Source organism: Ylistrum balloti, unplaced genomic scaffold (assembly GCF_031769215.1).
Source record: "Ylistrum balloti isolate Yb309-2 unplaced genomic scaffold, AGI_CSIRO_Ybal_v1 Utg369724, whole genome shotgun sequence".
Classification (NCBI taxonomy): Eukaryota; Metazoa; Mollusca; class Bivalvia; order Pectinida; family Pectinidae; genus Ylistrum; species Ylistrum balloti.
This window is the reverse complement of record NW_026781942.1, coordinates 422,889-434,160: the sequence shown is the minus strand read 5'-3', so window position 1 is coordinate 434,160 and position 11,272 is coordinate 422,889. Positions and strand designations below refer to the sequence as shown.

At 36.2% G+C, this 11,272-nt stretch overlaps 1 protein-coding gene across 1 annotated transcript; it reads left to right on the top strand.

The window, feature by feature from the left end:
* Positions 1-679: 679 nt before the first annotated feature.
* Positions 680-9,378, top strand: LOC132565441 (secernin-3-like). Its single transcript, XM_060230080.1, has 6 exons — positions 680-786; positions 1,811-1,970; positions 2,940-3,127; positions 3,868-4,073; positions 4,894-5,118; positions 5,703-9,378. Exons 2-6 carry the CDS (start codon positions 1,824-1,826, stop codon positions 6,209-6,211), a joined length of 1,275 nt encoding a protein of 424 aa, XP_060086063.1. The 5' UTR covers positions 680-786; positions 1,811-1,823; the 3' UTR covers positions 6,212-9,378.
* The last annotated feature ends 1,894 nt before the right edge of the window (positions 9,379-11,272 follow it).

Sequence of the window (11,272 nt, the reverse complement as noted above, 5' to 3'; positions counted from 1 at the left end):
GTACATTTGAATAAAGCTAACAGATCAGTCAGGCTCATATGTAGATCTTAAAATAGTTGGACAAGAGGACATTTGTATTATCATCTAAAGCGTATGATCAATACTGGAATATGCACATAGTAATGAGAATTTCCAAAAACACTTGCTGCCAAGATCTGTTCATGCTAAGAATAGAAGTGTACTTGAATAACTTACCAGAGAAAGTGGTCTCATCAAATGTGAACACACAAATAGACACGATAAAAAATCTGGAGAACCAACTCATGACTTCTCGGCAAGATACAAACCCAACATATGGTAACATAATATAAGGTAAAATAACTAGTGAAAGCTTGAAATTGCCCCCTCCCCACCGCTACGTGTACTCTCTCCGTTCATTCATGATCGTAATATACTTGCCCGTCCATTTCAGGTGTTCTGGATTTGTATCGTCAGCGAAACAACGTCCAATATGAATATGACATTGTAAGGGGAAAAAGCCTTGTTTACAAGCACGTGATTTTTTAAATTAGATTACAACCGTTATTAATGTGATCAATGACTCAATATTGTCCCTGATTCCAAACGTGTTCGTGTTTCTAACCTGACTGATATAGACGTCGTTTTTCTTTCACGATACGAAATCACACCACATGAAAAGTGAAGCAGTGTGAACCATTAAAGTTTTTGTGACGTAACTTCCGGATATTGGCTGCTGATGCTGCAACTGGACTTGAAATCTCCATCTTTTTGCCAGACTTGAAGATTAAACAACAACCGGTCCCATTTTTTCATCGCTAATCAAAGGTGAAAAGTACAGTACATGGATATGTCTGAGTATCGTTAAGACATTAGTTCAGGATCGCTATGGGTTTTTGGCGATCTGTATCACATGAACTATTGACCTGCGTGACCTTGCACCCGGATGAATTTGGTAGCGGTAACATGTTAAGCTTTGATGAAATCTATTCACTATAATATATAATCAATAGACTATATAGTTATATGCAGTAATTTGTTTTATATGTTTCATTAGCTTTGTGTACATTTTTCTTAATACACATTTTTATATATATGCCATATTTATGTCCTCAAAGATATGATGAAGTTATCATTTAATCCCTCCCTGATTTGTAAAGTGAATAAAATCGGCAATGAATAATAAACCACGCCCCTTGCAGTTAAATTAATTATTAAAAGCAAACATTAGCTCTGTAGATCTTTTGTGCAAAAACAACAAGTAGAACAAATATTAACCTATCTGGACATCGGTTCTGGACCGTTATGTATTTCAGAATTGCCTTTTTGTTGAGGTGTATTACATGCACTGTGGACCTGCATGACCTTGCGCCTGGATAATTTTGGTTGCTGTAACATGTCATGCTTCCAGAAAGAATAAAAAAAAAAGTGATTAAAATCATACACCTCAACATATTCTGTGTTAATATTTCAGTTGCAAATTTGTTTATTTTCTCTATAAAGCATACATAGAGTAAGGGATGTAAAATACTCCCTGTTATATATCAACACTGTACTGTTCAACATAATTCATCCGTCCTTGTTGATTGCATTCCCTCACATCCAGCTATGTCCGTCCTTGTTGATGGCATTCCCTCACATCCAGCTCTGTCCATCCTTCTTGATGGCATTCCCTCACATCCAGCTATGTCCGTCCTTGTTGATGACATCTCTCCACATCCAGCTATTTCAGTCCTTGTTGATGGCATTCCCTTACATCCAGCTATGTCTGTCCTTGTTGATGACATCTTTTCACATCCAGCTATGTTCGTCCTTGTTAACCCAGTACATTATTATTTGTTTTTTTTTACAGTTCGGTCAAGGAGATGCCTTGTGATATGTTTGTGGCTTTGCCACCAGCTACTAGTGATGGCTGTGTCATTTTTGGAAAGAACACTGATAGACCAACAGGAGAAGTTCAAGAAGTCATCCATGTGCCTAAGCAAGACCATGAGGAGGGATCAAAAGTCATGGTGTGTAGAAAATGAAAACAATACTATAAACATACATATTTTAGTGGTAATCTCATTTTGGCACTTTTCCTGCTGAAAGTTGTACGTTGAAATATGATTGCACTAATGGTAGTTTCTATATGCTGGTTACATACTGTAAATCACTTAAATTATGTGTGGGAGTTATTTTCACTTTAATACACTAGGAGAGTCAATCACAAACTCAAATCCCTCCTGATTATTTCTATGGAAATAACTGTTGATGACGTCTATGCTGATTCATTCACCAGTTTTGTCCATATATCTAATAGCCAATCATTCACGAGTTTAAAGTCAGTTCTAGACCACCGTTCTAAAGAGGTAAGTTCACAAAATAAAGCATTCACAAAATCTAAGAGATTTACAGTATTAAATTTTGTGGATGTTTGAATATTATGTGCTAACTTGCCAAAATTTGATCGCACCCAATTATGTATAATTACAGTACATTGCATGTAAAGTTGTTTTATCTGTATTTCAGGAACTTCTTATTGAAAACCTTAGGGAGAAACCTAGGTCCCTGTTAGAATATGCTTAATTATACCAATAATAGTCCAAAGTTACAGAGGTACCTTTTAATGGTTTTCAACTTGTGTTTTCACTTGACAGGAGCATGTTTCAACTGAGTTGTAAATAATACTGTAACAGAGATTCTGGGGAAGACTTTGGTTGAGAAGGATAGTGTGGCTAGTCAACCTTTTCACTTTTGGAGATTGAAGTGCAAATGAAAAATATCAGTATTATAGAATTTTCAATCAAAATGAGTTTGCTACTTGGTCCATTTTCATCCTGGTTGAATTCACATCTTAGAATGAATAAATTGCAGTCCTTTTATAGTTTCACTTTTTTAATTGAGTTGTTCAGAAGTCAGTTTTAGGCATCAGCTTGATTAAAATGTCAACATGGGTTTTTATCTACACAGTGCTGATCTTAATGTATAAATCTTTGTAGTGTACTTACATGGAGGTAGATCAAGTGCCACACACACATGCAGTGATCCTAACAAAGCCAGCCTGGATGTGGGGTGCTGAGATGGGCGCTAATGAGCACGGTCTGTGTATTGGTAATGTGGCTGTGTGGTCTAAACTCAATGGCCCTGATGACCTAAAGGAGAAATTACTCGGCATGGACTTTGTCAGGTAGCTAGGAGATATAAAGGAGAGTTTGAAATCAGGGGAGGTAATGGCAGTATTTCAAACTGAAGGAAAGCATATCATGTATCATTTGTTACTGGGGGTAATATTATTGCAGAGTCAGTGATGTGAAAAACGTGTAACAGTGATCAATCTACACACAAGTTCCAAGTCCTGTGCTCTTAGAATTTTTTGGAAATGAATTGCGAGACCTATTGCTTTTTGCAATAAAATGGAAAAGTGTAAGTCAGTGATGTGAAATTGAGTGTTTAACAGTGCTGATCATATTATGTAATTCAGTGATGAGGAAAAAAGGGGTAAAAATATACAGTTATATAATGTATATGCATTGAACATTTTAAAAAAAATTTTCATTTTTTCTTTGCTGCTGGTCTTGTTGACCTACACAGCCTTTTGGTTAAGGGAAGATCTTGGGTGCATGGTCTGATACTCTTTACTCTGAGGAATGGACAAGGCTGCACCTTTTTGGTTTTATCCTTGGGCCAGACACTTTAATCTAAATACTCTTGATGGCATGTGATAGGGCCTCTTTTATATTGTTCGGTGAAGTAGTAACCCAATACATCAAGTAGGCCTTGTCTTAAAATGACCATGACTGTTTACAGGGCAGTAAATCAACCAAACATAGTAAATGAAGATTATATTGTATAAATGATATCAATGTAGATTGGAAGTTAAGTTTGACATCAGAATGCTGTACGCTGGTAATACTGTCATGATTTCAGGTTGGGTCTGGAGAGATCTAAAAGTGCCCGGGAGAGTGTTGACATTATCACTGGATTACTGGGACAGTACGGACAGGGAGGACCATGTGCTGAGGAACCAGGACTTACAAAAATGGCCTACCACAACAGTTATGTACTGGCGGACTCCTCAGAGGCTTGGCTTCTGGAAACTGTCGCTTCTCACTGGGCAGCAGTAAAACTTGAAGGTTCTTATCATTTGATGTTGGAACTTATGGAACTGTGTACAATTACAGGTCTACAGATTAAACAAGACCTGATAAAGCTCACCTACCTCTTAAAATTCCTTCCTGACTGGTCTGAAGAAATTTGAATGAATTGTTAATTTGACCTCTGTCTGACCACAAGCCTAAGACCCAAAAGGAAAATTATTATAGCAGTTTATAAGTTTGTCATATCTGGAATTCTGTTTAAATGACTTCATTACTGAATTAGATTAGCCAGATGAGCAATGCAGGCCCCTTGGGCCTCTTGTTTTGGCACTACTAGGTGGATCATTTTTCCAGATCATTTGTAGACTCTGCATGGTTTCTGCATTGTAATTGTATGTTATCTATTTTGAGACTGAGCAAAAAAATTTTTAAAAAGAAATGGCTGATAGGTGGTCATCATGGATTTATGTGTGTAGGTCTCCCTTTGTTCCTACCAAACGTAGGTCACTTTAATTTGACATGCATCAAACAAAAATATTGTCAGGGTTTCCGTCAGCTAATTTACCTGTCACTGGAACTTCATACTTAGAACATGGGTTGACCTAGGTGAGACATTGAGTCATGTATGAAAAGAAAAGCTATATTTGCCAGTTAAAAAAGATGGATTTCATGGAACAAGTTTGTTTTTGTGGCACATTGTCTTCAATAGTTTCTGCTTAATTCATCAGCTGTGCATACTTTGCACATAATTTCACATTCTATCGGGAACTGTTAATTTCTGAACTGTCTAGTTCAAGAATAATTCATTGTTAGTATACTTTAATTGATTTCTAAAAATATTACCCATCTCTTTCAGGAATCCACAATGTGTCAAATGAGCTGTCAATCACAACCAAGATTGATTTGTCTTCTCCTGGCCTGATAGAGGCAGCTGAGGAGGCGGGGCTATACAGAAAGGAAGACGGAGACTTCAACTTTTATCGTGTGTTTTCAGAGGAATCATCTGGGTGTTCCTCCATCTCGCCAGGGTCTGCAAGGTACCTCCATGGAAAACGTCTTCTTAAGGAATTCGCTTCCAAAGGTAAAATGATAGGTTGATTTATTTTTTTTGTTTTATGTATAAGGTGAAATCACATATCATAAGGTTCCTCCACACACTCAAATTCTATGTAGGATTCTGTGTAGTCCTGTATGAACAAAGAGTGTAATTTTTATATTTAAATAATCTTATATTATCTCAAGAAAAGTATCCCAGATCAACAGAACAAATAGATAACTTGATCATTCTTTGTGTAATAGTAAATATAATGAAAACTTTTCTTTATTTTTTCATTCTTTGCCTGTTCAATAGTCAGTAAATAGATTGGATAGGGTTCACTATTCATCAGGCGTCCTTATTATTGTTGTTTATATGATTGGAAAATTTTGGCAAAATGGAGGATACTGTTTTACTGTTTTATTTTTTTTTTCATCATATTGAAGTATTTTACTATCTGATTCATACATGAATTTGATCTTGGCAAGTATTGCAGACTTTGTTTATTGTGAACATATTTTTTATGTTTCATCAAATTCTGGTTAATGTTTGGATGCTTCCATGTTTGTTAAAAAACGTTAAATTTTTATCATTTCCAATAATAATTGACTGTTATTTGTTGTTGACAGGCCAGATTGGGGTTGAGGAGATGTGTAAGGTCCTTCGTGATGAGTCCAGTGGTATCAATATGAGTGGTACATTTACCACCATGGCTAGCCAAGTGTCGGTGCTTCCACCCCCGGATTCTGCCACACCTCCTTGTCACTGGTTCACAGCCACACCAAACCCAAGTACCAGCATCTTTAAACCATTCATCTTCTGCCCGCAGGCCAATATAGGTGATCTGACAACTTCCCCTGCATATGGAGATGATGACCCTGCCAAGAAATCACCTCGTTTTCAAGGACAAGTTGATCGAAAACACCCTTTGTACCTTGGGCATGAAAATCTACAATCACTAGTTGATAAGGATGATCCCAAGGGTCAGATGATTGTCCAAAATTTGCAAGAACTTGAAATTAAGTGTATGGAAGACATGGGAGAAATGATGAAAGAGTTTGATGAAAAAATGTTTATGAAAGTTTCACAGATATTTCTTCAAATGTGTAATTTTGAACTCAATTTTTACAAATGTTGAAATTTTTTAAGTAATGATGATTTAAGGAAAAAAAAAACGCCAAAGGAATGACTATGCTTACATAACGTCTTCGCAGTTAACACAATTGTATGAAATACAATTGATCATCAATTTAAGCATTTAGTTAGATTACTAGTGATCCTGTTTGGATTTAAATTCCCACACTACTATTTAAAACATTTCAAATTTAAATTTCAGTCTTGAACTTTGCAAATGCACTATGTGTTATACTTTCAAGTTTTCAGAATTCTCTCAAGGTAAAAAATGTATTAACAACTGGGCAGTTTGATATTCCTGGTAAGGCAGTGATAGCCAGAGGATAAACAGTTAATGGATTTCCATGAATTACAAAGACAAAAAAAATCATAGGGCAAAGGTCATGAAAATACATACTGTTATACAGGTAAAAGATAGAGGTAAGCCAAAAACTGTTTTTATGCAAAATGTTGGACAGTCTATGGCTTGCCAACTCTGTAAAAGTTAAGGTAACAGACAGTTTGGGACTTAAAATTACTTTACATACGGATTTTCGGATGTCAACGTTGGTCAGCTATTGTCACATTGGATAGATTCAATATCTGTTGAGGATGTCCACCATAAAGACTACTTGCATTGTTTAACATATTGGACAGCTTTTAGATATGGTTGGTACCTGTGCTGTATACATGAGGGCATTCATAAACAAATTTCATCAACTGAGTACATGTGTAGCTTACTGAACTTACTTTTATCCAAGTTCATAAATGTAGAATTTTGTCTCATTCCAATTATGCTTTCAGATGGCGAGGAAGTTTTTATAACATAAAAACAATTACAACATAAAAGACACTACTACAGATATAGATGAGGTACAGAAACAGATGAGATCTTATTTATAGAAGGGAAACATGTACCTTGGCCAAACTTCAGTATCCAAGTTTATATGTTTTCCAGGATTTCTAAAGAAGAAATGAGGGAAATAACTTGATAAGTGTTAGACACTGTAGAGATTCACAATTTGTATTGCGGATGGTGATGTTGTCTCTTCAAGTTTATGGAAAACAAAACTGTGTGGGCATTCTTAAGAGTGTTTATTGTATGGATTAAACAGCATCTGATACCATCCAAAATCAAGGACTAAAGAATAAGAAAAAAAATTCCTGTGACTTATTGTATTTACCCGTCTTGTAGATGGATTGTATCTGGAAAATTGTAAATGGTAATTTCTTGCTTAAAACATTGAATTTGCCAACACTGTTTTGTATATAATGTATTGCACTTATCTCTGAATTTAAATGACTGATTTAGATGTAATTTACAAAATAGTGATATATATAATGTTTCTGATTCCTTTCTCCATTTACTTTTCTAATTTTTTTATCAGATTTTGCGAAGTTTTTTTCCTTCTCTATTTTGCTAGTCTTGATCTTGTAATTTTGATTCCTTATTTTGTCCTCAATTTTGCTTGAAGTGATTTAATTGACAATAGCAAGTGATATGTGATATGTGTTGATGTAACTTTTCATAGTGGTAAAGTTTATGTTATTTATGGGTCTTCTGATTCAAATCAAATTAATGAAATTGGAGAAAGAAATCTTGTTTACTTTTATTTACACCCCTGTCTCAGATGAACTTCATATTTAGAAGGCTAAAGCTTGTTGATAACCAGTGGTTCAGTGTAGGTGATAATTAGAACTCACTGCTCGGGTAACTGGCTTCAGGTGTTTACCTTTTTATTGGAATTTAATGATTACAAATGTCAAATTTATTCAAATTTTTTATTTTTTCCAAAGGAATGTGATTTTCATGTGTTTTCTGCAAGACTTCAAAAGTTAACTTGCCTATATGTTTACCTATTGTATGTTTACACGTGTTTGGGTTTTTTTAACTGGTTGTTCCCTGCAAGGCTTCAAAAGTTATCTTGCCTATATGTTTACCTATTGTATGTTTACACGTGTTTGGGTTTTTTTAACTGGTTGTTTCCTGCAAGGCTTCAAAAGTTATCTTGCCTATATGTTTACCTATTGTATGTTTACACGTGTTTGGGTTTTTTTTAACTGGTTGTTTCCTGCAAGGCTTCAAAAGTTAACTTGCCTATATGTTTATGTCTTCAAGATGTAATTTGAATTATATTTTCCTTATGCAAACCAAACTCTGTTTACTTGATTTTGTTTTTTTTATTGGTTGTTTTGTGCGAGACATAAACATTTTATTATGTATTTAAATATATCTGTTATAATTTGAAATATGTTTTTCCAAACACAAATATTTTTCATGTTATTTTTAAGCAAGGCTTGAAAAGTAATCTTGTACGTTGATTGTTTGTTGTAATTTACATTATTCCTCATACCGCTACAAGATGTATTTATACAATGTACACTATATGTATGTTTACAATACACTTTATGTATGTTTACAATCATGTTTATTCAAGTTAAATTATACACATTTTTATTCAGCTAGATTGTGAATAGTTATGTTCACAAGTATTGAATTTATTTGTTTTGTTTGGCACTTTTTATTTCATGTAATTGTAGAAATTGAGAGTACAGGTCACCTTACGAGCCTTGGCTAGTTTAGTTGTGCGGAAGAGTGTCCGGTAAAGACTGAAGGATCGCTGGTTTGAACCCCAGCGTTGAAAGGATGTTTTTCATTACTCTTTCCTATTACATAATTATATAAATATATATATATAAAAAAATAGAGTTCCACAGGGGATACAAATCAAGGGCACTGAATAAAGAGAGTTACTCCCCCTTCTTATGGTATAAAATGTTACACACAGGGAAGATTTGATATGCATATATACAAATGTAAACACATGTGTAATGGTTGATATACACAGCCTGCCAATCATATTGTAGTATGTCCATGTAAACATACAGTATAGTAGGTCTTTGTTAGTTGTTGTTAGGTATTGTAAACAGTTGTAAACATTCCAGTTGTAGTGTATATCCTATTGTATCTAGTCGTCAGAAGTAATAATTTCTTGTGTAATGTGTTTATATTAGATCTCAGAAAATCCTCCATTGATGAACTTGTCTCTCCCACCTTACATACATACAGTAATGTATTACTTCTGATGTGTTCAAAATGTATAACATGTTTATTGATCTGCAGTATTATGATGTATTCAAAAGTTGTTTGTGTGTTTGTATTCTGTTGTTAAGTAAAGCTGATTTACCATCAATAAATGCTTTTGTTGTCATATTATCTTTAAGGAAAGAAGGGTTTTTATCACAGTTGTGAGTTTCCTCACCTACAGGACCTCACCTTAGATTGAGAGGGAGTAAAGCGGACTAGTCTATATGAGTAAAACAAACTAGTGTATACATTTTACAGCCCACCTAAGAAGGATGTGCATTTTCGATGATGGGACTGATTAGAAAATAACATGGCAGACAGGCATCCATCTCGGATTTCGACAGTTTGTAGAGAGAAAGTTAAAAAAAATTATCTGTCTACATATAAAGTTAGTGCTGATTGCTTTTACAACATCACGGTTTTCAACAAGATGACATGGTTAACAGTCTTGTATATAAATATATCATCATTTTATAATGGTTGTTACGTTGTAGTTTAGCGACTGTTGAAAACAAAAAATATCCAGATTCGTAGAAAGATTCGGCATTCATACAGTTTTCTCCGCGATACAAACAACAGGGACTTGGTAACCCGTGCCTCTGACTTAACTTGTTCCTGTGTAACCCATGCCACTGTCTATACTTGTTTCTGTGTAACCCGTGCCTCTGTCTATACTTATTCCTGTGTAACCTGTGCCTCTGACTAAACTTGTTCCTCTGTAACCTGTGCCTCTGTCTATACTTATTCCTGTGTAACCTATGCCACTATCTATACTTATTCCTGTGTAACCCATGCCTCTGTCTAAACTTGTTCCTGTGTAACCCCTGCCTCTGTCTAAACTTGTTCCTGTGTAACCCCTGCCTCTGTCTAAACTTGTTCCTGTGTAACCCCTGCCTCTGTCTAAACTTGTTCCTGTGTAACCCCTGCCTCTGTCTAAACTTGTTCCTGTGTAACCCGTGCCACTGTCTATACTTATTCCTGTGTAACCCGTGCCTCTGTCTTAACTTGTTCCTGTGTAACCTGTGCCTCTGTCTATACTTATTCCTGTGTAACCCCTGCCACTGTCTATACTTGTTCCTGTGTAACCCATGCCACTGTCTATACTTGTTCCTGTGTAACCTGTGCCTCTGTCTAAACTTGTTCCTGTGTAACCCGTGCCACTGTCTATACTTATTCCTGTGTAACCTGTGCCTGTCTAAACTTGTTCCTGTGTAACCCGTGCCACTGCCTATACTTACTCCTGTGTAACCCGTGCCACTGTCTATACTTGTTTCTGTGTAACCCGTGCCACTGTCTATACTTATTCCTGTGTAACCCGTGCCTCTGTCTATACTTGTATCTGTGTAACCCGTGCCACTGTCTATACTTATTCCTGTGTAACCCGTGCCACTGTCTATACTTGTTTCTGTGTAACCCGTGCCACTGTCTATACTTATTCCTGTGTAACCCGTGCCACTGTCTATATTTGTTCTTGTGTAACCTCTGCCTCTGCTTAAACTTGTTACTGTGTAACCCGTGCCTCTGTCTATACTTCCTCCTGTGTAACCCGTGCCTCTGCTTAAACTTGTTCCTGTGTAACCCGTGCCTCTGTCTATACTTATTCCTGTGTCACCCGTGCCTCTGTCTATACTTATTCCTGTGTAACCTGTGCCTGTCTAAACTTGCTCTTGTGTAACCTGTGCCTCTGTCTAAACTTATTCCTGTGTAACCCGTAGCTCTGCCTAAACTTGTTCCTGTGTAACCCGTGCCTCTGTCTATACTTACTCCTGTGTAACCCGTGCCTCTGTCTAAACTTCCTCCTGTGTAACCCGTGCCTCTGTCTATACTTATTCCTGTGTAACCCGTGCCTGTCTAAACTTGCTCCTGTGTAACCCGTGCCTCTGTCTAAACTTATTCCTGTGTAACCCGTAGCTCTGCCTAAACTTGTTCCTGTGTAACCCGTGCCTCTGTCTATACTTACTCTTGTGTAACCTGTGCCTCTGTCTAAACTTCCTCCTG